This window comes from Acanthopagrus latus, chromosome 13, assembly GCF_904848185.1.
Source record: "Acanthopagrus latus isolate v.2019 chromosome 13, fAcaLat1.1, whole genome shotgun sequence".
Taxonomy (NCBI): domain Eukaryota; kingdom Metazoa; phylum Chordata; class Actinopteri; order Spariformes; family Sparidae; genus Acanthopagrus; species Acanthopagrus latus.
The window spans coordinates 7,658,881-7,686,229 of record NC_051051.1 but is presented as its reverse complement, the minus strand read 5'-3'; the positions used below and the strand labels follow the sequence as shown (position 1 = coordinate 7,686,229).

Genomic DNA, 27,349 nt, shown 5'->3' with positions numbered 1-27,349 from the left:
TGTAGAGATTAAAGACTCATTCCAAGTTAAAATACAAGAAGCGTTAGTTTCAGATGATTATGCATCAATGAAAAGCTAACAATTGATATTATATGTTATTTTCTGCCATGAGAGCTACAAAAATCCCGCACACTGGACCTTTAAATCACCAGCATTAGCGCTTGATGCTGAACTTGCTGTAAACACGAATCCCTAAAGTGTTGATTTGTCTTAAAATCAGATGTCTCATGTGTTGACAGCTCCTGTATCTTCACCGCTCGGTTCACAGTGTTTTAACAATGTGACTCTTTTCCTCACAGGCCCGTCCAATGACACGCTACCTGCCGAACCGCAAGGAGGAGTTCGACCTGCGCGCCCACGTGGAGTCGTCGGGCCACAGCATAGACACCTGCCCCTTCGTCATCCTCACAGAGAAGATGTGCAAGGGCCACCTGGTGAAGATGGGCGGCAAGATCAAATCGTGGAAGAAACGCTGGTTCGTTTTCGACCGCCTCAAGAGGAACTTCGCTTATTACGTCGGTGAGGACACGGTGACTCTCCAGCTACATTTACACAAAATAATCAGCACACGCAGATACAAATTAGAGGAATCACATCTAGAACTTCCAGTTGTGTTACAATTCATTTCAGTAAGGAAGAGAAGCCAGCTTTGATGCCTTTTATAAATCAAACCCATCCCATGATCCTCTGCCCCTTTGAACTCTTATTTACTTGATGATTTAATTGTTGTGTCACTATAGAAATACACACTGAGGCAAGTACCTGCAAATGTCCAAATATTAACAAAAGCGCTCGCTCACTTGTACATGCAGTAAGTGCAGAGGGATCTTAAAGATGACAAACCTGATCAGAGAAAAATAAAAAACGTTCTTCAGAGCAAAGGAGAAGAGTTGAGTTATGCCAACGCCAACAGGTCCACATCAGGGTGGTGTTTTTATATTAGAGCAGTTCAGTTGTTTCAAGCTCCTCCGTCCTTAATTATCTTACTACATACAGCACGTGCCACATGTGTTGTAGAATGCTTTGTATGGTTTTTTGAGCATCTGACTGCATATCTGGCTCGTAATATCATCCAAAAAATATTGTGTTATATTTTTGAGATTGTCCACCAAAGTCCATTTCAGAAATCTGCAAATTTACAAACTCCATTTGAGATAAAAAAAACAAAAAACTTCCGAGGTGCCTTTGAGGTGTCAAAGTCACAGCCTCTACTCGGCGTCCTCTGCACCACCACGACTTCACAGGATAAAGGACTGAAAGCGTCACTTATATTAACTTCTTTGGATTCACTATAAAGGAATCTATTGTGTTCAAAGTTCTGCTTGGCTCGTCCAAATCGAGCGTCGGCCTTCAGGGGCTTCAGATTAAAGGCAAACCAATTTGCTCACATAAGAAAACTGCACATATATATCGTATTCATAAACTGAGAACTTTATGGAGAGAAGTTGGTGTACACGAGGCCCGGACCTGATTTATTCATTTCAGCCGACAGCAGTGCCGAGGCCCCTTCTGAAGAACGAACACGTCGCTGTCTTTGCTGTGTTTTTTTTTTTTTTTTTCAATAAAGCCCGACTTCTGTCCCGTGCAGCGTTTGTTCATCTGGAACCAAACACTAATTAAAGCTGCACTAAGTGGAATTTTCCGCCTTGTTCTTGTGTGTTAAGGCCGGAGTCAGTTTGTAATCCGCGTCTATCAGACTGTCCCCCGACTTTGAAACGGGCACAGTTAGTTTTCTGAATAATTCACAAGCTCATATTTGAGACATTATTTTACAATCAAGTTCAAAATAGAATCCAAGGGTATTTTCATTACTGTCGCCCCTGTTCTCCCTGCTCCCCCCCGTCTCTCTCCACTCACTTGCCTAGCCTTTTCACCCTCTTACTCCTGACGAAGATGATGGTGATGATGGTGATGAAATAAGATGCAATACTTTCTCTGGATGTGTTTTTCTTGGGGAGGAGGCTAGCTCCTGGCTTGTTCGTGACTAATAAAACGAAACTCACATTTCAAAAACATTTATCTCATTACTAAGCAGATTTGACTTATGGGAAAAGGGGAAAGCAGGAGAAAGTGTCAGACGTATTTCAGAAGATTGCCTTTAATTGTTGCTGGATGTTTGTTTCTTCTCCAGTGTGGAGGGAAGCGACGCAGAGACCACTGTTTGTTTGAACAAGAGCGGAACTCAGAAACTCTTTGAATTGATTTTATTTGAAGACAACATGCGAGAAAAAAGTCTCCCTCGCACTTAAATGCATTCAGTTTAGCCCCAAACTAGAGAATCAGCCCAGCGAGTGCGTCCGCTGGGTTCTCATCCGCAGGTTTCCTTGAATCGTAACGACCGAGCGCCTCAGCATGGAACGGCTTTTCAAAATGCTTCAAGACATTCTGTGAACAGAGAAGAGCAGGTCCAAAGGACCGGACAGAAGGTCTGACCTGCTTAAAGGGAAATCAGATCAAATGTATACGTACCAAAAAAAAAGAAAAAGAGGCTTTTCTCTTTTTCTGATTTACAAAAGATCTCAGGAAGTGAACCTCGCCGGCAGGGACGAGGCTCCAAAAACCACAGAGACAAAGTAGGAGTGAAGAAAACAAGTCAAATTAATAGGATGGTAAAGACTTGAGGCATCGCTTGAAATAGACTCCCACTTTTAATTAACTTTTACTGTGACACAGTGCTGCTCATACCTATTCATGGGGTATGTGTTGCTGGGAAAAAAAAGGACTTAACACCTTTCTCCTTGTTTTTGTGTCGGGTTTCTTTCTCCATCTAGATCTGAGTTTTGTTCAACAACAGACGTGGAAGAAGCGCTCAGATCTTGTTCTTTAATACAAAGTAGTAACGCCACAGTGTAGAAATACTCTGTTAAAACTAAATGTTACGTACTAAGTATTATAAGTACAAAAGTGTAAGGATCAAATATACTTTAAAAGCATTTATTATGCAGAAAAATATAGGAATTATTGTATTATAATCATGTTCATCACTTCAGTGTTGAAGCTGTTGAATGCGGTTGAACTACTTTTTTACTTTGCTTGTGAATCTCTTCTCGTGGATCAATAACATTTATATTTTCCTCTACATTATTACATCATCATTTAACTGAAGTTGTCAAATAAATGTAGAGAAGTAAACTGTATCGCATGTGCCATCATATGTGATGGAGTACAGGAGTATAGGATAGCAGAAAAATGCAAAGCTACAGTAACGCATTATAATAACCATCATTAATAAAATGGTAAATTTATAGTTAAACTTTAGTAAACAGTTATTTCACTGTTAATAAACAATTCGATTATTTCTAAAGTATTTAACCATACACTTACTGTCTATTAATGATGGTTATTAGAATGTGTAAATTTCAATGAAAAACAGTGAATTCTGCACACTTTTTTTCCCCTCTGCAGTGATTGATCAAAAACATTCCACAATAATATCACACTCCACGGCTGAGCTCACTATCACATGCAACAGGTCACCACATCAAGAATCACTGTGAGCGTCACACAATGTCTATAATATCTGACACCACATCTGATTCCCAATCATGTGCGTCTCACTTCAACATTGTTCCGACCCTCAGACAATTACTGGCTTATTGGATTGTTTAATTAAATGTATCGCCAGATAACAGCAGAAAGAGGAACATTTGTCCAAACGTAAATTTTTTTTTATTTATTTCAGCCAGCTTCCTGGGAAAGTTACGTTTTCATTCGTTGACATCAGTCTTTCCTTGTACATCCCCCCCACCCCCACCCTGAAATACTTTATCCAGCCGGATTTACTACGACTCACCCATGTCATCCACAGCACTCTATCCATCCATCTATCTATCAGGCGTGGGGTTTCCATTTTCTATGACCATTTGTGAAACCTTTATTTCTAATTTATTTCTAGACAGAAATGTGCATCTTATTCTGACATTTCAGATGATTCTTTGTTGGCCCCTATTCCAGAATAAAATATCTTAAATGTAATCAGTCCACATGTCTATCTAGAATACCTCTCCACAGGTGTGAGCCAGGGTCCAAGAATAATGAGAAACATTTGTTTAAATAAAACACACTGTCTGTTATGATTTGACCGAAAACAAACATCAAATGTTTCCCCGCGTCGCCCCGATGATTGTACCGTCTCCTGCCAGGGCTGACAGAGGTCTTGCATCAGTGCGAGACATAATGTAATGTATCTTAATATGTTTCTTTTCTCTTTTCTCTCCGCTCAGACAAGCACGAGACCAAGCTGAAAGGGCTCATTTACTTTCAGGCGATTGAAGAGGTTTATTACGATCACCTCCGCAGTGCCACCAAGGTAACCCACGCTCTCTTTCTCCATCACTTCATCTGTGATTTTTTTTTTTTACTTTTTTTGCATGGATGTTTTTACTTTATCAGAAATCATAATGGAATAAAATCTGAAGGGTTCAATTCCACAATACTATTTATTGATGCTGGGGAAAAAAATATAAGTACTGATTCTGTCCGAAGACGCAGTTAGGTAGAAATCTTGAGCTAAAGCAACATTTCTAATCACTCATAATTTATATTCACTGTGAAATATTGTCAGGGGTTTTGCTGTTTTGTGCGCAGCAAAAAAAAAAGGATGTTTTCAGTGTGGAGCTCATTTCAGCGGTGTGGATGGATTTATATTTTGTTCTTTTTTTTTTCTTAATTTGACACACATTTATATATTCAGTTGTTTTGACTAATGTCTCTGAGGATAAACGTGCAACAGGTGCAGCCCTCCATCTAAAAAGTCTCCCCTCTCTCCCCTCCTGTGATCCCCCAGAGCCCGAACCCGTCTTTGACCTTCTGTGTGAAAACCCACGACCGCCTCTACTACATGGTGGCCCCGTCCCCGGAGGCCATGAGGATCTGGATGGATGTCATAGTAACGGGCGCCGAGGGCTACACGCAGTTCATGAGCTGAGGGACCACTGGGTGACAGATTTTGACTGAGCGAGCGCCCAGACACCTGCGAGCCGACCTGATGAGCCGCTCCCCCGCCGCAGCCACAGCTGGGATCGATGACACACAACCTGATGTGCGACGGATCGGACATTCGAAGAGATGAATTATCTGGGGCTCTCGTGAAAAGAAGCCTGATGCCTTTGAGCAAATGAGGGTTCAGCAATGACTGAATAATTCTAAGAGTTGTATTTATGTTTCAGTCTCCGTGAGAAGGACAATAGTCCGAGCAAGCTGCCAGTGGATCTCAGTTAGATCAATCACTTCTGTTACCAAAATGTTAATATTAATAATATGATTTTTTTTTTTTGAGGCTTCAGGAGGAACACTTACTTCATATAAGCTCGAACTGCTGAAGCTGAACTATGCATGCAGTGTTATCACTCTAACCGACGCCTCTTTTATTTCTTCCTCCTTTTTGATACATTTGTACTTTTTCTCTTGAGCTTGTTAACATTTCTCACCTTATAAAGTCGCCTCTTGATATTTAAAAAAACAAAAAAAAAACCAACGCTAAACAGCAGACACATTTTAGCAGAAAATATCCTGAAATATTTTAAAAGAGAGTCATGTGTTACTTATTCAATGGTGCCAAATACTTCGGACGTTAAAGGTGCACTTTGTGGTTTTTGGGGAAAAAGAAATTCAAACTCCAAAATAAAACATTCACAATTTTGAGGTCATGATAATACAAATTCAGAATCAGTTTGCTGGTATATTTCCATAACTGAATAAACAAGATGTCCAGAATGCTGTGTGGAGCTAGAAGGGTCCCGCAAATATAAGTCATTTGTGTTTGTTTGTTTTTTCTGTTAATCGGTTTCTCTTCTGATTAAAACTCCTTCCCCAGAATTACATAGTGCACCTTTAATATCACTCTACATATTGTTCCAAAGGCAGATTAAACAGTGTTTATGTTTGTTTTTTATATAAATATGCTAAGAAAAACTTTATTAGCATTTTAACAGAATTCATAAATAACAGCCCTGTAATGATATTGTAAAACTACCATCTAATATATATATATATATAGATATATAAATATATATATATGAAGCATCTGTGGCTTTGTTTGTCTGATGAATTAATTTGTTGCTGACAAACTGGCTAAACTGAGGAAATTCAGCTACAAAGTTCTCACTTCCTTAATTACCGTTTCTGGCAAACAAGTCTCTAATTACCAGCTTTCTTTAAATAATCTCCTAATGAGCTGCTAGCAGTTCCTTTTAGACGAGAGCACACAATAGGTGTTCCCTTTTAAGACTCTTCCCTATTTACACAACAACAGTCAGGTGGTTTAGTTAGTTAATTGGTTCGTTAACTCTGGTTATCTACGGATGTTTCTATTTCAAATCAAACCCCCGTGTATGTGTTTCTGGCACGCCGTAATTAATTACATGGCTCGCCCCGCACGATGGTGGTCCACATGAAAACGAAAAAAACACGAAGTGAAATTACATGCGAGTTAACATGCATGATTCAACATCGGGAAATTTTAAATCATGTACAAAATAAAAGAAGAAGAAGAAGAAAAAAAAACATCTCAGGGAGAAGAAGTCCCCATAAACAAGTTCCTACATGAAAACATTCAGGCAGCGTGTCTCCTCTCAGGCTCCCGGGTCGGCACACGTGAAGATAGATGATAAAATATGACTGATAATTTATGCAGGGATCTGCGAGAAGGTTTAAGTAATCGTGGAAACACACCTTACCCCTGACAGGTACCGATTAGTTTCAGCACTTTTTGATTTCACAGTGTGCAGCAAAAACCATGTGATGTTTTAGCGATGTTTATTAAAAATGAACCTCCACCTCACCCTCTGTCAGGTGAAGGTTCCCTCTTATGGCTCGAGAGACGACTCTGTCTGTCTCCCCGCAGCTTCATTGACAACGTTCGCAACGTCTGCGCGTCTCTGACCTTGGGAGAGATTTTCACACATGGCGCCATTCAGTATCTTTGAGTCTCCGGCGCGCCCGGCTGCATAATAAACAGATCTTTAAGAGGGCAGTGTGAGCTCATTACTGCCGTGATGATGAGCGTGAGTGACACCCAGCCTTATTGTTGGTGAAATATTAATGAGCCAGGGGTGATCTCCCCTCACTTTCACACACACGGGCCGGCCTTTGGAGCACAAATAAGACAGTCGGGGTGTGAATTAATTACCACACGTCTCGCATGTGTTTTGTCAATATTAATGGGGGATATTAACCTTGTCTGAAAACAACCCTTTAAAAAAAATGTTTTCTGATGAAATGGAGATGTGTCTCAGCTCAGAGGGAGAGATTATAGCATCAGCTGTCAGAGACTTCCGCTCGCACATCCGTCATAACATCTCAGCGCCAGACATTTGTAATTTATAAGTTTTCATATCCACATGTGAGTTCAGCGTAATTTAGGAGATTAAAGGGAAATATCTCCTGCCCGGCCCCGAACATGCCCACACACACACACACACACACACACACACACACACACGGCAGATGAAAGAAGCCTTCACTAAATGCATCTGATCCACTTGTGAAATTCACTCTTAATGTTTGCACGCTTTGAACAAATCATCGTCGCTCCCTTTGAAGGCGATGTAATATGACAGCCGTTAATTCAGAATAGGGGTTCCCACAATACATACAAATCATTAAATTACAATACAAGGAACATGATTTTTTTTTTTTTTTGCGGATTTCATGGCAAAGCACAACAATACCATCTGAAAAATATCCGGAGGGGGAAAAACGAGGATGAGCACCAGCGCTGACCTAATGAGGCCAACAAAAACATAGACTGTGGATGCCACAACTGCACCCCAGAGAGGAATATTGTTCTTTTTATCAGCCATCAAAGGGGAGTGCTTTCCAATATCACTGCAGTGTGAAAACTTGATGTTACTGCAAGTATCATACTGTAAGTTCTCAGTCCTAGCATAGATACATATTAAAGAAAGTGCATCAGAAAGGATTGATCATTATTAAACAGGATTCTGTATAATCATTTGTATCAGTGTGAACGTATGAATCGCTTTCTTATTGGCCCCTTAAGTGAGCTGATTGTTATGTTATGTGAGCTCTCGGTTGCCTACACAAGCAAGGTGGATGATCTTCTTTAAGCTGTTTTATGCTGCTGGATTGTGAGATTTCTCTGTTCAGAACCCGGGTCAGATTTTCAGTGGTGGTCCAACACCACACAGAAGTTCCACAGAGCCACTAAACCTTGTCTGTAACTTGGCCGTTTTGAGGAACACTGTCAGGGGCACTATGGTGTTGATTTTCGCCCTAAGTGTAAGTTTATTTGTTTGCTTGTAAGTTGGGTGATGTCGGACCTATATATGCATCTGAACTGATTTAAGTCACTCTAAACAAAAGGCTCACCCGCATGGCTAAAACGTGAAAAGGGAATGGAATATACCGAGAAGACAGATGTTCAGATAGTTCCAATTGAAACAGATGAATGTAAAGCAGTAGCAAAGGGGGGGCCCTGTGGACAACAGCAGTATGAGCACCATCACCTTGTGTTACAGAGGATGATCCTGCTGCCCTGTGATTTTATTTTTAGAGGGAATAAAAAGATGGGGCCGATCTTCTTGCTGATCATCTCTTTTGCTTGTAGGTCACATAGAACATGGGTTAGGGTTATAGCTCTTTTATGCTGTGGGTGTGTGGGATATCTAAACTTTTACGTATATAAATCATATTAATTTTCTTATTTATATCTTTACATTGTTTTTGTGAAATGTAAACACAGTGCATCACATGAATATAAATTCCATCTGCCCCCTGAGTTCCTACTGAGACCCAAGGCAGGTCCGCGTCCCGGTGGTTGGGAACCCCTCGTGAAGAAGCATTACTTTTAAACTGAGACTGTTGAATAACCGTTATAAAAAAAGGTTACGTATGAAATAAAGTTGAGCAGCTGTTAAGTTAATGTCCGCTGAGTTAACGGCATAAATGCGTTATGAGCACGAACCATATGGCCTGAAAGACTGTCGGCCGTGTAAAGCTCAGAGGTGACAGACACCGACTCTCTGGAGGTTACATGGCTCTGCAGGGCGGCACGACACGGCCTGAGTGCTGCGAATGACACCGGGGAACCACTCGGGACTTGTTTGCTTAAAGAGCTACAGTTTTGCAAATGGGCAAGTGATGCACGAACAGTCAGTCTGAGTACAAACCTGTGACCCTCGATAAGTATTTTACACTAATTCTTATTTTTAATTTGATTACAGTTAATTTTGTTGACTCCATCAACAATATCTTACAATCTACTACCCTGTTGATACTACAGCAAACTTTTAAACCAGGGAGTTCAGTTTTTTTTTTTCTTGCCAGGCCTGTGTATGCCGAGCTTTGTCTGGCTCTTCATTCGAGACAACCTTTAGGACTTAGAGCTAGTTAGGAGTGATGTTCTATACAAGCTGTCACATCCCAAAGGAGGACAAAGCCGACGCTGTGGTCCTTCGTATCAAACACCTCTAATTTACCATGAAGTCCTTGAGGGATAGTAAATAAACACCCCGCGACTGACAGGTTCAGATCCGTCGTGGCTGAATGCAGATTAACTCAGCCCGGATAAGAATGACATTTTTATTATGCTCGTCACTTTTTTTTTTCGAGATCTCTACTAACTGTTGTCGTGCCAAACATGGAAACAAATGGTTAGTGATTTGTAGGCTGAACACACACACACACACACACACAAAAAACAATCCGCAAATCCCCTCAGAGAGGCTCCCATTCACAAGTCGTAACTGAATTCCATGTTTTCATCGCATGTTCAAAGAGGGGCAAAAGTTGAGGACAATAAATTCTGAGAGAGATGATGATGAAATGATGGTGTAACCCCTACTAACGTGCCATACGTGCACTTGGCATGCAGCATCCACTTTTCTGACTTCTGGGCTCGTACACAATATTCAGACAATGATTATGGGTATCAACTGGTGGACAGCGATGTGGACCGTATTTCTGAAATGCAATTTTATCATATAATAACAAAGATCTGAAATCAAGTTTGATCCGAAGTTTAACGGCCTTCCCTTCACTCCCTGATGTTTTAACAACCTGAGAAATTTAGATCAACCCGGGTTTCGCTCTAAGACACTAAGCCCTTTGGATTATCTAATGCAAGAGGGGGAATTAAAGGTATTTTGAAGCTTCATTTGCACATTTTACATCTTTTCCCAAATAGTGACAAAGGAAATTGTACTTAATAGTGGATACAAGGGGGTAATGTGGCGGTGCTGTCATGAACACCTTGGATTTCTCTCATGATGCGCAAACAGGAAGCCCTCGGTGGACCAATTAATACAGACAGAGAGAGCAGTCAGCGATTTCCTGGGAGACCCTCCAACTTCACCAGCTACTATCTCAATCTGGTCTCCATTACAACCACATTTATCTAGGTTGCATCAGGTTGCCTTTCTACACATCTCTCAAAGCTCCACTCATGGTAGCTACCACTCAGTGGGCATTTTGCTGAATGGCTCCTCTGTGACAGGGCTGTCCCTTTATGACTCAGATTAACACAGATGGACTTGTGTGTGTCACAGTACACAGATTGTTCTACTCAATATTTACTTCAACATAATCTACAAAGAGTTTGTGTAGATTAACTTGATTCAAAGCACACGCTTCCTCTTTGTCTGGAAACAACCCCCTGGATAAAGTGATTATGTACAATCAATGCAAGTTGGATGTTTTCCGACATTAAGTCAATACACAGACATGTTGCTCTCTGGAATCTTACCGAGGCTAGACGCCAGCGTCAATATGCAAATTCAGCAGAAGTAGAAATAAGCCCATTGGTTTTTGGCATAAAATGATATTGTCACAGAGATGCAACTCAGCAAATCAGATGGAGGAATGGTGAGACAAGGAGGGGTGCAGAAAAAAAACAGGGAGCGGAGGTGAGGTGGTAGGATACCAGCAGGTATGGAGAGAGAGAGAGAGAAAGAGAGAGAGAGAAAGAGAGAGAGAGAGAGAGAGATGCAAATCCCATGGCAACAGCAACCAGAAAACAAGTCTAAAATAGGGGGCAGTGTCCGCTATTACTATAGCAACAGGAGAACAGCACTTTCACTCAGCGTCGGGATTTGCTGAAAGGAGAAAAACAAAGCTTTATTCCTCGCTTAATTGATATCGACAGTCTTTACGAGTAAATTAATTTGCTTTCCGACAGCTGCGTCTGACTGAATTAGCCTGGAAAAAAAGGGTTCTCAAAGTACATTAGGATAACAGTCACAGGGTGAATAACTTATCTCCCTTTATTCACTAACTCTGAGTTGTCTCATTGAATAACAGGAAAGTTGGCACCCACAGGAGCTGACAGCTGTTGATTACAAAAGTAAAAAAAAAAAAAAGAAGACAAAATTAAATCATGACTTGACATAAGTACAACTGAGTAACTGCTCTGATACTGATGACAATACTGACTTCTACTATAGAGTTGTTTTTTTAAAAAAATATATAAGTATAAGTAGACCCTCGTTTGTTTGTTTCAACTGTCTGATCAGACGGACAGACTTTTTCCTCAAGACTTAGATAAGCACAGGCTGAAACACACCACGTCTAAGCTTATCTCGGCTCTAAACACTGCAGCACTGGTACCCACGCCCGGTTTGTTTACCTGAAACATGTGCACAGTCTGCACTGCAGGAAGAAGAAAAAAAAAAAAGATAACAACACAGTGACGCTTTGCCTTGCCTACCACCCACCAATCAAATTTCACCTGTAGAGGATTCCAACCAATGACGGACGCGCAGCCGGAGCACGCACAGCCAATCGCTGTGAGCGCGGACCACTGATGCAACGGAGATGCAACAGACTGCCTCAACTGAACAACAAAGTGCGCTGTGAATCAAATAGTCCCCGTCCAAAACAAAACCGCCACGCCACATAGTAAAAGTACAGTGCCCGAACTGTAATGGAGTGTTTTGGAGGGCGGCGTTGACGTTAATTAACCTTCTACGTTATTTTTACGGGTAGTTATTTGAGGGAGTAGTCTTCACCACCGAGCTCCCGAGCTAGAGACACTGCCCCGTTACTGTAGCAACAGCTGGCTATGGGGAAAAAACAATGACGTCACGTAACGCGTTACAGTTTGTGATTACTTCTTAGATTACCCCTGGGATATAAACACTACATTTAGCAGACACTATTTGTTGTATCCCTTCAGTTGGAACCCCCCACCACATGCATTTAATTATTTACCCACTGTTACTGAAGTTTGTTAAGTTTAGGCAATTTCAGTTCAAACTTAAAGTAACGTTAAATTCATCAACTCCCCTTACCCTCTTTTTAAAGATAGTTAATTATTACACGTGAAAAGTATGTTTTAACCCATTTGCACTTCAGCTCAGTTTTCTAAATAAAGTTATATTCGCTTCCATCCTGTTTAATTTTTTCCCGTAGTTTTTAATATGAAAGACGTCGCCATTTTGTGGCTGTAAAAGAACAAATTAGGTTAATCACAAAGCACTACATGAATTGGTTTAACTTTTTTATTTCATTTTATTTTATTTTTTTTAACTAAGGAGCGAGTAACTACTTTCTTACGGGAGCCTGGCAGTAGTGAGTTTGTGGGCTGTCCTTCGTGTGGGGGCGGAGGGATCTACACTCAGCACCACGGTTCCTCCCGGTGACGCAGTTGGTTGCTAGGTGTGAATGAACTGATGCTTTCTCGCAATAAGCAGCTCCTCAGTTTACAGGTCGACCACAACAAAGCAACAACTCGTCCTTTTTTGTTGTTGTTGCCGCGCTGCCCCGGATATTCCGAGCTCAAACATGGCTCTTTAAACTCGTGAAGTTGTTGGACCCGAGAAGAAGTCGTGCTTTGCTTTAGCAACGCACCCCCAAGTGCTCTACATATTTCTCAGCAATAATGGAGTAAGTGAAACTCTCTGTAACCCTCTCTGTCCATGCAGCTGCGTCAAGTTTGTTTGTTTGTTGTTGTTGTTGTTGTTGTTGTTGTTGGCAGTGTGTTGTTGCTGCTCGTGTGTTACAAGTGCGGAGTTTGTTATGTGGCTGTTTTCTCGGCTTCATACAATTATTTCCATTTAAACATCTCTACGTAGACTATTTGCCTAAATTGCACATTTTCCCTCTGAGGTTTGGTAAAGGAACCTATAAAGTTATTTATAGGTTCACTGGATTTAGGTTGTTTTTGTTTGCTGTGACTATGAGTCCATGGCTGGGTTAGTATCAGAGGTGTGTTCACTACTATGTGATAGTATGATGGTGTATGTAAATGTGTAGCTTTAAACCCATGTACTGTAAACTGGAGATGCAGTGTGACATTTCTGTCACTTTCAGCTGCCAGGTTTGTTGTCATTCAGACACCTCATTACTGTTGCCTAAACTGCTTAAGTGATCTAACAGAGGTGATTACTTTAAAAGGAACATGCGATTGGAAGCAGATCATCTGCACTAATCCGATTTAATGATTGGGGTGTCTGGAGAGTTGCTCTTTGGTGCTTCTTGACAACAGTTGGGCCGCTGACAGCATCACTGGGTCCCACGTGTGTTGAGGATGTCAAGTGCGTTTTTTTTGTTTTTTGCTTAGGGGCTGGTCGAAGCCCAATGGACACAGCTCTCGAACCTGTATCACGGATGTGCCAGTTCTGTTTTGGATGAGTTGACTTTTCATGTTATTTTAGATAACTAATATTTATGTTGTATGTTGATAGATTGTAAAAAGATGCATTCACGAGTTCAGGAGTTAACTGCTCAGAATGATCTTTTGTGATGACTTGCAGGTGATTTCTGAGTCCCGTTGAGAAACTTGCTGAGGGCGGCACGAGCAATAGTCCTGGTCCCAGGTTGCACATTTTCTGATCCCTGTCTCTGTTGTTCACCCTCTAGGTTTCATTATGCTCACCCAGCCCTGCTCTCTGTGGCCCATCTGTCAGACCCCGCTTGCTCCCAGCATATGTTTGGACTTGGACTGAATCAAAGCACCAACAGACAAAATGATGGCAACATCAGCTCCTGTTTGGAAGACTCTTCGTGTCTGCCCGGCAGACCCCCTCGCTCTCTCTCACCCACAGGCTAACCACAGCCAATCACAGGGGTGCAGGGGGGAGGTGTCAGAGGAGAGTCAGCACTTAATTGGTGAGTTGCAGCGAGTACGCTTTTTTATATTTTTCCCCATTTCAGGTGGGCTCGGCACTGCAGCACATTCGTCCTTCTTGAACAGTAAGTAATAAACTAGCTACGACTGATATGCTGCAACTTTTTTTCAACAAATGTTGCGTTGCATTTACTATCGTCGATCAGATTATGCCGTTAGAAAAATGCTACGTCTGATGTTAAATGACTGATATCTTTTTTTTTGCACGAATGTTATTCAGCTGTAATGTTTTCGTCTACCGAATGGCATGTAACGACTGCGTTTACTTTCCCCCCTCAATAGGTGATGGTCTCACTGACTGGATGACGGAAGAAGTGGATTTCTCCTCGTACCTCCCAAACCCTCCTTCCCCTCCCTCCTCCACCAATGCCTCCCTTCCCCCTTCACCCCTTCAGAATGATATCCAGGTGCCCTCTGACTTGGAGGTCATGACCTCTCTGCTGCAAGAGGAACTCGCCCAACTGGAGGACTACTTCCTGTCCGAACCACTGCAAGAGAAAGGGCCGAGGCTGGGAAAATGCGACAGGGGTCCACTGCCGGCGGGTCCTCAGCCGTTCACTCAGCTGCCATACGCATCATACTCTACATCTAACCAATCGGAAACCAGCCCACTTCTTGTTACCCTGGCAACGGGAGAACTGGACCTGCTGAGTATCTGTGGGGGGCCCATTGGGCGATCCAAAATTCCAAGACACGCCCCGTACAGCTGCAGTCGCCCCAGTGGGTGTGGTAGGAAAAGGGTTCCTGATGGCGTGAGGTTCAGTGAAGGCTATGATAACAGTTTGTTGAGTTCCAAAGGATGTAACTCAGGTAACTCAGCGGTGACCCTCACCGGTAGCTATGGCTGCGTAGAGGACGATCAGCTGGTAGGGAAGAGCTACTGTCTGGGCAGTGCAGTCGAGGTCAGGAGATGTGCCGTTCTACCAAAAGACGAGAAGAATTGCTGCTTCAGTCAAGATGTCATAGGTGGTGCGAAGGTTGTTGGTGGTGGATTTGGCTTTGGTGGATCACTTGATGCCTCACATAAGAAAGAGGATCTGCTGATGTATAGCATGAGAGAGGTCAGCGGAGGCACCAGTAACAACGAGGTGCTTAATACTATCAAAGCTAGTGTGGAGGTGACAAAAGCCAGCGTTTCTTGGAAATCGGAGATCAGCGAAGGTTGTTACCTTCCAGCAACATCGCAGTCTGAGGCCTATCACAGCTTCTTAGGCAACATCAACGAGCAGGTGAAATCAGAGAGTTTGCAGATAGCGCAACACGATTTACACTGCAATTTCTTGGAAGATCAGGGCCCAGAGTGTCTTTTAATGTCGAGAGAGAGTCTGACCTTGGAGTCTTCAGGGTGCAGACAAGCATGCAGGGTGAAGGATGATCACTGTGCTTTGAAATACGAAGTGGACGACATTCCAGCTGTAGGTGGAGAGCGCAAACAGAAGAAGAGAGATCAGAACAAAACTGCTGCTCACAGGTTTGTTTGGGCTCCAACTTGATGAAATGTAACATGTGATGTGGTGTGACACATAAAGATCTTAATTTTTTTAATGTTTGTTTGCTTGACGCAGGTATCGCCAGCGAAAAAGGGCGGAGCTAGATTCTTTGGAGGAACAGTTGCACTGCCTTGAAGGGAGGAACCGGGAGCTCCGGGACAAGGCAGAGTCGGTAGAACGTGAAATCCAGTACGTCAAAGACCTGCTGATCGAAGTTTACAAGGCCCGCAGCCAAAGGCACAAGCAGGACACGACAGCGTAACACCAAGCTCCTGCAAGTACATTTAAAGAGGGTGTAACAGGGAAAATGTTTGTGTCTTTAAGATGATTTTTTTTCTTTCTTTTTTTTTTTTTCATGGCGGGCAGGATGTACATGCATGCTTTGCTAATGTGAATTATTTTTTAACATTTTAAATCAACACTATCAAATGCTTCCATTGCTTCCGCACTCTGATCTCTCGAGCCTGCACTGTGGCATTGCAATGCTTTAAAACGACAATCATTCTTGATAGATCGCGCACTGCGTGAATCTACTAATTGATCTGGGGTTATTTCTGAAGAAGTGATGTTACTCATTATGCAGGTTTGATATTTTTAAATAGCCTTACATTGGAATTGATGTCAGCAATAGAATTAAATGTTTTATTTCTATTTTTTTGTTTTTACTGTCCATCGCTGTCTCAGTGGTCAAATATGTTGTCAACATTTGAAACAGCGTCATTCCATTTTTAACGCATCTTTCAAACCAAATACTTTTCTAGAATCGTTAACAGCACCCTTGATCAGCGAATTATATTTCAAACACTATGAATATTTTACATCATTAGGACTGCGGTTGAAGTTGACTTTGACGACTGCGGATAGAGCCGCCGATGTAAACGAGGACAAAAAGCTTTTTTTAACACTGTTTTTTATCATTTTAATATTGTGACTTTTTCTTTGACAGAGCGTTTGATTGACTTCAGGTTTAATACAGCACCACATATGTTTACAGCATTGATTTAATTGCCCCCCCCCCCCCTTGTTCATGTCTACATGTTCCCCTGCTTTGTTAAAACATTACTTTATCTGCTGTATTTACATTTGCTTTTTTCCTGTTATTTGCATTACTTTAAATGTAACAAATCACTTGTTTTTGTCCAGTGTCCAAATTATACATTCTGTGACCAAAAGAGAACTGATTTATCATTTGCACTGTTTTGAAGGTGGAAACTTCAATTTATTGTTTTTGGCAATTTGTAAAAACAAACAAACAAACAAACAAAACAATTAAAACAAGGTCTTCTTTTGCATATATATTGCAAGTAATACAATGTGTTTTGCAGCTCAGGATATGCAACTTGTCCACCACCCAGTCCTACAAGTAATAATGGATGATTTATGGCAGGAGACTACAGACTTCTCTTTCCTTTAACATGGTGAAGATTTTACTTCTCTCTACATCTTCCGGAGGTAAAAAAAAAATAAAAATTTAAAAAAAAAAAAAAAAAAAAAGTTTTCCTGAGGCTATTGTACAAAGATTGTAAGTAGTGGAGTTTTAAGAGCCTCCATGTGCATGTTTTCCCATCTCTTCTCTCTCTTGGAATAGGAAATGTAGGATTTCAGAAACGAGTCGGGTATTCTTTTCTCTAAACTGCTTATAATAAAGGCAATAAGTTTTTCTAGGCCTCTGGCTGATCTGCACTAATTTGTAACAACTTTTGTATGTTCAGGGATTGGAGTGTGTTAGCCTTTTTTTCTTTATAGGAAAAAAACAAATCTCATTAGATTATTTGTCGAGGCTTTTTTGCAGTTGGTGGCTTTGGTGGAAGGAGATAGGCTCTAAATTATTTTTCACGTCATTTGTCGCTGAGCAGATAACAGCTACTGTTACTTAAAAAAAAAACTTAATACGATTATAGATTTTTTTTTCTATGCATATTTATTTGAAGACAATCACGGATGTGAGCGCCGACTTATAGACAATTATTTATAACGTTTGATCAGTTTTTTTGGAGAAGAAATTCGTGTGACATGTTCGAGCCCGTGCGGTGTACTATCAACTGCGTTTGTTGAAAACCAAAAATGTGTGCTATGACAGAAACATTAAAACGCTTTGTAATTTCAAGTTCATTTGATCATAAACGTGTGAAATCAACTTTACTTTTCCCCTTTTAAATAAAGTGTGTCATCAACTCAGAACAGCTCCGTGTGGTTTCTGTTCTTTGTAAACTTTTTCACTCCGAGTTGCGAAGTTTAATTTTTTTCCCCCAGCGCCGATTTATGGCAATACACAGAAAATACCATGTGTCGCCTGAAAACAAATCCTGCCTTTTTAAAATGTGATAAATGTAGTTTTTTGACAACGCGAAGTTCAAACCTTCAGGGCCCGACGGAAGCCGACGAGCGCTCCGTCCTGATCAGACGCGGCGGCCCGGACACCAGCAGGACTGACTGCGCTCATCAATCTCTTCTTCCTACTGAGCCGTCCTTGTTCCGTCGATGCAAAGTGAACCATTTGAAAATTTTTGAATATAATTAATCATCTAAGCATTTAAAAAAGGTATTTTCTGCGGGCCGACAGTTAAATGAATCATGTCAAGTTCATTTATGTGCCTCAAAAATCTAAAAACTTGCCTTAAAAAGCTGTAAATCCGCCCAACAAAGATTTATTACTGTTACACGATCGATTCGATCAGGACACACAAAAGCCAAAATCAATGACATGAGCTGCACATGAACACAAAATGCACAAAAACAACCAGTTGATAATTCCTCCACTTTTCTGTGTCTCTCCTGATTATTATTGTGCAATAGTCATTATAGAAAAGAACATCTTAACGAAATAAAACCAAGAAGAATGTGGATTACATGTTTTTTAAACTGGTGTCATCACACATCAGACAAAATATTCTATTTCAACACACACAAACCACAAAATGAGTGATGCCAACACACACCTTCATTAAGAAAAGTGATTTTAATTTTTTTATTTCATTCTGTTTCAGACAAATTTTAGACAGAAAATTAAAAATTGCAGTCTGCAGTCCTCATACCACGCTGCTCAACGGCAGGATGAAGCACAACTTTAAAATGAAAAAGGAGAAAAATTATTTACACATGACATTTTAATCCGCTTCTCTCCTGGTGAACTGGACCCACTCACAGCTGCCCTATGAGCTGATGATAGTCACACTGTGGAGGTGCATTTTGGGAAGCATGAAGAAGTTTCTCACTGGCGTCGAGGGATATCAGGACCTTCAGATAAATTACAAGAGAGATGAAAAAAAAAAAAGATTCACTTGAAAGTATCTATAATTGAGTTAAAAGTGCCAGCACGCGTACGGAGGTATAAATATTAGACTGATCATGATGTAATGAAATAAAACCAGAAAATAAATTCACATGAAAAGGACCGACACGTCTTTAGGCAACACTACTGAATAAAAGGTATATTTTAAAGGCATCAGAAGGAAAAGTGTGAATTGTTTCTTCCATAACAAAACTTAATATACTCTTGTATCATATGTTGTATGAAAACATTTAACAATTACAAAAAAAAGTCTTTCTAACCATTTTTCTGAAAAGACAACCAGACTTGGTGTGAGGTCAACATCTGCCCTCTTGTCACCTGTTCATTTTCAATACCTGACGTATTGCGTCCTGCCCGCTGTACAGGTGCAGGGTTGCTATGGCGGCTTTTCTCACTGCATTATGGGAATCTGTGCACGCAGCTCTCAGAAGCAGGCTGGACACGTCTTCCTCCAGCAGCCAGGACACAGCGCCGTCGACATTTACCAGGTTTCCCAGTGCTGCGCAGCAGTGGCACCGTGTGAGGGCGTCGGGGTCAGTGGTCAGAGGCGCCAGCGCGGCCGCCGTTCTCCTGGCTTCTTCAACCCACCTGCGTCCCTCCTCAGTGTCCACTGCCTGTTCTCTCATAGTGGCAGAATCTCCTGCACTCGCGTTGTTTGAACACTTGAACACTGGTTTATTTTCTTTTCCTTTGCCCCACCCTGTAGTGTCATCGCCCATTCCATTGGACCCACACATTTTAAACCCTGCTGCAATGTATCCCAACCAGTTCCCTACTGCCCTGCAAGACAGCCGTCGTACAGGCACGCGGGGGTCATGAAGACAGTTTATCATGCGTTTAAAAGTGTCAGGCTGCAGTGTAGGAGGCCCGAATGGATCTAAATGTCCTAAAAGTCTACATGTAGCAGCCCTGATCTGGTCATGAGAGTGAGCCAGCGCCTGGTGCAGCACCGAGGCGTCCAGGTAAAGCCGAAGGCGGGACTGCCGAGAGGAACAACGGGCTTCGTGGGACAACAGATTCAGGAGCTCCACAGCTGAATCCCACAGAACATCCTGCTGCAGCAGCTCAGAGAGCAAAGAGCTGGCGGTTCTGGCGAGCGGCGTCTGTTGCTCGTTCCTGGGTGGCACGAAAAAACCACAAGCAGCTGCTCTGAGGCGGGAAGAGGAGCGCCCGGGGTCACACAGGAGCAAACGGCTCAGCAGGGAGAGAGGCAGCTCCAGCAGAGGGGGAGGAAAAGTTTGGATTACCTGTCAAAAAAAATCAAAATCATCCAGACAACTTGTCACAGATCAAACAGCTGACAACAAACAACACAATGCTCTCACGAGAGACATTAAGATGTACAGTTGTGTGCCTGATGAGAGCTGATCGCAAGAGTTATCCTGTGTTGCATCAGAGACTTGTGTTTGTCAGCGAGGTCTTAATCGGAGCACGGTAGGGCCCTAACCTGCAGCAGGCTCGTAACAATGCCACAACTGTCATACAGCTGGATGATCGTCGACATGTTGTGCGACGGCACGTCCAGGGCGAACGGAAAGCACAACAAGTGGCAGCTCAACACGGACACGCTGTCATGACACACATCGACCTCGAGTCTCTCAGGACCGCCTGCAGCAAACAAGTGGAGACTATAGGGTATAAAAAGATGTTGTTGTTAGCTCCGGGCGTAGAAGCAGCGCCGCTCTGAAATTAAACAGTAAGTTAATGAGGAAACACCAACCTTTCGGTGCCCAGCAGGTGGCCGAGAGTGTACACACATTTTGATTTGTGGTTAGAGAACAGAGGAATGCACGAGTATGGATCCTTGGTGAAGAAAAGGAGAGTGGCAGAGAGGAGGGAATACAGCCCTGATGTGAAAAGAAAATGAGGGAATATGGTTAAAAAACTTGAGTGTTTTTATTATAAAAGGGCATCACAGGATATGCACATTTACCATTTGCTGAACAGAAGACTGTGTCCGGTGTTGTCTTTGTAAGTGAAACACCAATTCTCTTCCAAAGATCCAGAAACACTTCTGGATCTAAGTGTGACGATCCAGAGCAATTTTCATGCTATTAAAATAAAGAAAAAAGCTTTTAAAATGAGACAATTTATTCTCTGATGTCTACTGAGACACACTTATTTCTTATCACATTTTGGTCTGACCTCAGAGAGTGTGTGTAGGAGTAAAGACAGGATACCGTCACAGAGTCCCCAACCAGAAGGAAGAGAAAACTGGGGCTGACAAAGCAGGGAAGACAAAGGTGAATAACTTGTATCAAACACAGTCAAATTATCTGCAAATATACAGAACACTTGGCACAGATTCAATACCTCACATGTGTCCAAAAGCAGCGTTTTCAGCAAGGAGGTGAGAGTGTCCATATCAACCTCGACATCGACATTATGTTGTGTGAAGAGAGACAAAACAGAGGCAGCTAGGGGCTAAAAAAAAAAGAAATCACAAAATCAACTGTGTCATGTAACTGGCAGGCTAACTGTGAAACTGTTTATACTAACTAACTTTAGTGAGCACTTACAGCCAAAGGGTTGAGGTTTGGTTGGTCGAGAATTGCGATGAAGGGCTTGCTGAACTCTTCCAGTCTACAGTGAGAGAGAACATGTTGAGCTGCGACTGTTTCAACAAATTATCAAAATTAGCCTCAGTGAAAAAAAGGCACAATCAAACCTTTGCTCTTCCTCTTCTGCCCAGTCACAGTGCTTCTCCCAGTAGATTATCAGGACAACAATCATTTCTCCGAGTATCTGCACGCTCCTTGGCTGCTAAGCAGAAGTACAAAAGAAAGTCAGTTGCAGCAATAATGCAATCTTTAATAGGAATCAATTCCCGAGAACTAACCTTGACAAAATTTGAGTTTGCGACAGTTTCATGGACTAGCTCGAAGAGGACATGGGGCAGTCCAAGCTCCCGGCCGATGTGGTACGACTTCTCAGGGTCGGACGTCAGAATCAGGTTGCGTAGAACTTTCAGCGGTTGGTGAATCTGCCACGTTTCTTGACCCATGCCACCCGTCAGCTGACCAAACAAACAAAGGAACTAAATGCAAAAGAACTTATACGGTAGGATCAATAAAAGAAAATGGAACCTTATTTACCTGAGCTTTAAATTCCAAGATCTTGGATTTAAGTTGAGGTGTGATGGTATTTTGGTTTAGATCTGATTCCTGCAACAGTTTCGCCCAGTAGTCCTCACTGTCATCGTCCTGAAAGAACAAGAAATCATCCATCCTGTCAGACACATTTACCTTTAAGAAGGCATACGGTTGCTTTATTGCCAGGAAACATCAACTGGAAGACAAGATAAACACTCTCTTTCATGGATCTAGACACATTTTCTAAGCCCTGGTCAAATTTGGCATCAACATGTATCCTGATTGAACGGATCACAAGTGGACAGCACTGAGTACAGCTGTGAACGCCATGAGGATGCATTTGAGATGTGATCATTCAGACAACATTCAGAGGTGATGGTTTCCATGTAGTTCACTGTAATGTAAGTTAGGTGTTTGGGCTCTCTAACCTGCCAGTGTTAGTAGGAGATGTCTCATGTTTGAGTCTGTTTCAACTAACCATGAACTTGTTACCACAATGTCCCAAGACACCCTTACAAATCGTGTGACTTTAAGAGAGAAAAAAAACAAACTTAGTAAAACAGCTACTTCAAATTTTGTATCATTCAGGTTTTTTTGTAAATTCGGCACTCAATGGATTACATCAAGTTGTTTCTTTCCTTGTAAACAGGGCCAGTTTGTCGCAGCATCTCTGAACAAGCCTGTCTGTTTCCATGTCTAAAGTACATCTTACCTCCCGACAGCTGTTTGAACAAACTGTTGCAACTGATTTCGTCATTTACAATAAGTTTATAAAAAAAAGACAAAATCTGTTGACAGTGAACGTGTTACATTTTGCAAACACACTGGATAGCAACTAATAAAGGCTACTTCTTAGTCGTCCAGGAAGAAAGTCCCCAGACTCCCTTAAAAAAACACTCAATTTCAAGACTTGTTCCATACAGAGAAACTTCATAAGCTTTTTGAAACACTGTCTGCAACACATTAGCAATGATTTGGACCTACTTGTTAATTCAGCAAACATCATACATAGTGATTTTTATTTCTTTGTATAAAAAATTTCTCCATTTGTTCCGGTGATATTTGCATATAGAGCGGGAAACTGAGAACTGATCATAAGAGGTCACTCAAGATGCATTTAATACCTGGTATGAACTGACGGGCTTTAAGCCATCAAATTGGGACTGGATGACTCAGGACAGATGTTACTACCAAATGTGAAAAACCTTAAGTAGAAAATGTCATTATTACTGGAAAAGGTAGTCGACACTAACCTGCCTGTGCAGTGCTGTCTGTCTGTCCTCACTGTGTCTCCGCACAAGTCGGGGTCCAACCACTACAGAGGGGAACTCCTGTTCATAGTCCCTGCTGATCTGACCCCTGCAGAGGACATCCAGATAAACGTGAACACACAGATCAGTCTGACTGAGTAGTGTATTATATGTTCCTCTCTGAACTTCCATAAACACCTGTGTTTTGGTCTCACGTGGGCTGGCTTCTTCGGATTGAGGCTTTGATTGGCAGCGGTCACGAGTGACGGACCCGAGGTATCAGACACATCACTGGAGGCGGGTTTGGCTCTCGGGGAAGCTGCTGCCGTCGCAGCCCTTTCATTTCCCGCTCCATCCTTTTTCTGTTAATGCGCACGGAACAGCTTAACACTCCTCTGTGAATTTACTCGTGAATTTGAGAATGAGAAATCAATTTTTGGCTCACTTTCACGCCGTCACTGCCTACTGGTCTCCCTCTGCTGTCCTTCTGTTCCCTGGCCTTACACAGTAATCTGCTCTGTCCAGACGTCGGCACCGTCTTTGCCGCCACTTGCTGAAGTTTCAGCGCCAGCATGTCTGGGCTGGGTGTGACTGTCAGAGGGCTGAAAACACCGGTGTCGGAGAGCACTGTGTCAACACAAAATAAACTGTTAAAATAAGACATCAGAATCATTTAAAAAAACAGACAACTGACATGCATATTTAGATATTTTCCATTATGAATAAGATTTTCACCTAGAACAGCATCAGCAACAAAGGGATGGTGCAAGAGGTCCGGCCATGACAGCCGCTTCTGAGGGTCTTTGGTCAACAGACCTTTAAGGAAACTCTGTAAGGGAATTATGAGATAAGCACTGTGTTTAAAGCAATATATTCTGTTGACATACATCAGAACACATAATGCCTAATAATAAGATGTAGAATTGATTAATTGATTGAAAGAATATTTTTGCCAACTATTTAATAATCGATTCATAATTTTTTGGAGAAAAATGTCATAGGTTTGCCGTTCTCAGCTCTGAGGAATTGTTCGAGGACATTTGAGGATTTGTTCCTTTTCTTTGTCATTTAAGACAGTAAATAAAGAGTCTTTGGGTTTTGGAGTATAAGCTGGACAAAAAATGCAGTTTGAGGATTTTACTTTACTCCTCAAATCTGTGACAAGCATTTTTCCCATTTAATAGACCAGTGAAAACTGGCAAATCCACCAGTTATGAAAAGAGACGAGACTGGAGCTGTACTGTACCGTGCAGGCGACGCTCATAGTGTCTGGCCATTTGACGGGGTCCCTCACAATAAGCTGCACCAGGTGGAAGATGGAGTTAGTGTAGAACGGAGGCGCCCCCGTGTGGAGCTCATAAAGGATGCAGCCCAGAGACCAGAGATCAGCAGTGTGGTCGTATGGCTTCTCCTCCACCAGCTCGGGAGACATGTACAGTGGTGTTCCCTTAATAGATGTCAGCACTAAGGTGGAGACGCTCATGGCCCGTGCAAACCTGCAGCGAGATTGCATCACAGAGTGTAGAGTTTATCTTAGTGGAAATTACTGACACAATAAGCTTTTTTCTTTAAAAATAATCAGCATCTACCTACCCAAAGTCACACAGTTTCACCACTCCACTTTTCCCCAGCAGTATATTTTGTGGCTTCATGTCTCGATGGAGAATGCGATGAGAGTGCAAATAAAACAGAGCCGAGACCAGCTGGCAGGCGATCTCACGGACCTTACAGGAAAGGAAGAAGAGCAAATGGTGATAATATGAAACAGCAAGTCTAAATCTAAGCTAAATGAGAGCATGCTTGAATTAATTTATTTCATTGACAATGAGATGAATAAAACAAACACCTGTCCCAATGATCATAAAAATGAATATCAGATCTGATCATCTGCCAGGCAGATACTTGATCGATTCATAGCGTACAGTCTATACGTACATTCAAATATATGTAGAATTTACCTTTACTTGTACTTTTGATACTTAAGCACATTTAATGTCAGATACCTTAAGACTTTTTCTCAAGTACTACATGTATGAGTGACTTTAAATTTTTACCAAAGTTATATTTTAACAGGATAACTTTACCTTTGTTCAAGTATGACATTAGGTTACTTCATACAACTCTGTGGGACAACGGATTATCAGCCAGGCCGATTATCGGATCCAGAATTCAGATTATCAGAAGCAATGCTTTTTTGGATGTGATTACAAATAGGATTATTTAAAACTTTGCTCTGATGCACTGTTAAATATGCAAAGTAACTAGTAACTACCTAAAGTTATCAAATACATGTGAAAGAATTAAAGTACAATATCTGCCTCCAGAATGTGGTGGAAGTCCAGCTGATTGTAAATATACATACCTGGCTCTCTGGCAAGTTCCCATCATCCTCAAGAATCTGGAACAACTGCCCCTCCGCATACTCAGTTACAACCACAACCTGGAACAAACATTATTATAAATTCACATGTTAACAGAATTAGCTTGGTAGGTGATGGGAACTTTTTTGTGGAACTCGTTTCAGATGCTTCTTGTGGTTCCTAGCGACATACCTCAGTTTCAGTCTCAAAGCTGTCATAGAGCTGGACAATATTTGGGTGCTCCAGACCTCTCATGATCTCGATCTCCCTCTTGAGGCTTCGCAGCTCTTTCTCCGAACGACCCACTTTGGGCATGAACTTCAGAGCCACCACCTGGAGACAACGGATGGACAGGACGGTGAAACTGAAGCTGAACAAACGACACTATTCCAACACTAGCTGGTTACTTACTTGGCCAGTAAACTTCTTCCTTCCCTTGTAAACTCGACCGAACGAGCCCTCCCCCGCCAGCTCCAAGACGTGATACGAGTCCATGTCGACGGCGAACAGCAGCAGGAGCAGGAGGCTAACGTCCACTCACACCTGACGGAGGGTAACTTCTCTGTTCCACTTGTAGACACAAACTGTCATTTCCTCTGTTCAATTACGCGAACGTGTTCACTTGGAGTCACTACAGTAAACCTTACGAGTCGAAATGTATGACTAGTAGCCTTGTATAGATGCTAATGTTAGTAAAGTTAGCGGTGCTGCTGTTTCCCACTACTTTTTGGACGGTGACAACAGATGTGATAGTCGCCTGTGAGCGAGTCTAACTAACTGCCGTTTTACAAAAGTCACAAGATACGTTTGACTTGCCACACAAACACTCAGAATTCATGTAGGTGGCATTTAAATGGCTTATTTCACAACCAGCTGTTATTTTTATAATGTCATTACGTGTTTTCTGTGCATGTATTATGAAAGTTAAAACTGGCTTTTCTGTGGACAACATGGCGGCGGGGTCCTTAGCCTAGCAACCACTGCTGCGTTCATGGCAACGGGCTGGGAAGGGAAAACAAAGCAGTCGGTGAGGTGGAGGAGAGAGAGCTCGTCTGAGGAGCAGAGGGCGCCACACCCTGGATCACCTTACTGGTTTTAATACACAACATGTTGTACTACACACTGATAACTATGTTAATGTAAAGTCACACTTTGGAGTGAGTAAAAGTATGATATCAAATGTACTAAAAGTCTCAAAAGTAGCAAGAAAGACTAAATTCATTAAGTAGCAGGAAATGGAAATACTTCATCATTGTACTCGATTACTGTTCTTGAGTTAATGTGCTGGTAGAAGAAGTATGATTCAGATCCTTTACTGAAGTAAAAGTATCAATACCACAATGTAAATGTACCTTTTTAAGGAAAAGTATAAAAGTATCATCAACAAAATGTAACGTTGTCGTTATACAGAAAGGCCCCTGTCAGTGTCATATCATTAGGCCTATTACATTACTGATAACTATTAAAGATGTATTAGATGATAAAACTGAATTGATCATTCTGAACAGATTATTAATGCTGCATAACAGCAAAAGTGATGATATTAACAGACTGTTCTACTTGTACTGATACTTGCCTTCACTTAGTCACTTAGTCAGCAATCCACTTTACAAAATCTAATTTGAGGATATTTCTTGAAAGTACCAGTAGTCAGTCCTACACATTGCCTCAAATAATGGCCAGTTGGGATTGTAGGACAGGCCAGCCACTATCCCAAAGCGTCAGTATTTGACGAAACAACTCTTACGAGCAGGAACTTTAAACTGAACGACCCCAGTT

At 41.8% G+C, this 27,349-nt stretch overlaps 3 protein-coding genes across 14 annotated transcripts in view; 2 read left to right on the top strand and 1 right to left on the bottom strand.

Annotated features, from left to right (window-relative positions):
• phldb1a (pleckstrin homology-like domain, family B, member 1a) overlaps positions 1–5,641 on the top strand; it is a 30,966-nt gene extending 25,325 nt beyond the window's left edge. For 8 of the 11 annotated variants that reach the window (XM_037118908.1, XM_037118913.1, XM_037118910.1 and 5 more), the window contains 3 exons: positions 300–519; positions 4,224–4,309; positions 4,787–4,927. In XM_037118908.1, coding sequence (XP_036974803.1) covers positions 300–519; positions 4,224–4,309; positions 4,787–4,927 — 447 coding nt within the window. Of the gene's footprint in view, positions 1–299; positions 520–4,223; positions 4,310–4,786 lie in introns of all 11 variants that reach the window. The other 3 variants (XM_037118918.1, XM_037118917.1, XM_037118907.1) reach the window with 1 other exon arrangement.
• Positions 5,642–12,555: 6,914 nt separating this feature from the next.
• atf5a (activating transcription factor 5a) lies at positions 12,556–17,461 on the top strand. The gene is made up of 4 exons (XM_037120676.1): positions 12,556–12,843; positions 13,819–14,067; positions 14,369–15,557; positions 15,652–17,461. The coding sequence occupies exons 2-4, from the start codon at positions 13,926–13,928 to the stop codon at positions 15,836–15,838; spliced, it is 1,518 nt and encodes a 505-aa protein (XP_036976571.1). The 5' UTR covers positions 12,556–12,843; positions 13,819–13,925; the 3' UTR covers positions 15,839–17,461.
• Positions 17,462–18,516: 1,055 nt separating this feature from the next.
• On the bottom strand, positions 18,517–26,451 carry stk36 (serine/threonine kinase 36 (fused homolog, Drosophila)). Of its 2 annotated transcripts, none has more exons than XM_037119914.1 (20): positions 25,982–26,451; positions 25,763–25,903; positions 25,573–25,650; positions 24,804–24,934; positions 24,457–24,706; positions 23,946–24,039; positions 23,656–23,837; positions 23,409–23,572; positions 23,214–23,319; positions 21,964–22,071; positions 21,708–21,884; positions 21,537–21,631; positions 21,388–21,451; positions 21,182–21,292; positions 21,014–21,088; positions 20,802–20,919; positions 20,589–20,715; positions 20,316–20,496; positions 19,204–20,115; positions 18,517–18,813 (listed from the first exon to the last, which is right to left on the bottom strand). In XM_037119914.1, the coding sequence occupies exons 1-20, from the start codon at positions 26,063–26,065 to the stop codon at positions 18,718–18,720; spliced, it is 3,294 nt and encodes a 1,097-aa protein (XP_036975809.1). In that variant the 5' UTR covers positions 26,066–26,451; the 3' UTR covers positions 18,517–18,717. The 2 variants fall into 2 exon arrangements, with proteins under 2 accessions (XP_036975809.1, XP_036975810.1); XM_037119915.1 differs by having other exon boundaries at positions 21,537–21,628.
• Between the last annotated feature and the right edge of the window lie 898 nt (positions 26,452–27,349).

What these genes read in the sequence shown, in the direction of transcription:
- atf5a (XM_037120676.1), top strand. Translation starts at nt 13,926, where the DNA reads ATGATGGCAACATCAGCTCCTGTTTGGAAGACTCTTCGTGTCTGCCCG. An exon ending in GGAGAGTCAGCACTTAATTG is followed by an intron (nt 14,068 to 14,368) that starts GTGAGTTGCAGC and finishes CCCCCTCAATAG; the next exon opens with GTGATGGTCTCACTGACTGG. An exon ending in AACAAAACTGCTGCTCACAG is followed by an intron (nt 15,558 to 15,651) that starts GTTTGTTTGGGC and finishes TGCTTGACGCAG; the next exon opens with GTATCGCCAGCGAAAAAGGG.
- stk36 (XM_037119914.1), bottom strand. Translation starts at nt 26,065, where the DNA reads ATGGACTCGTATCACGTCTTGGAGCTGGCGGGGGAGGGCTCGTTCGGT. An exon ending in AGACAGCACTGCACAGGCAG is followed by an intron (nt 22,072 to 23,213) that starts GTTAGTGTCGAC and finishes TTGTTCTTTCAG; the next exon opens with GACGATGACAGTGAGGACTA. An exon ending in TTGTTACGAGCCTGCTGCAG is followed by an intron (nt 20,116 to 20,315) that starts GTTAGGGCCCTA and finishes TTTTTTTGACAG; the next exon opens with GTAATCCAAACTTTTCCTCC.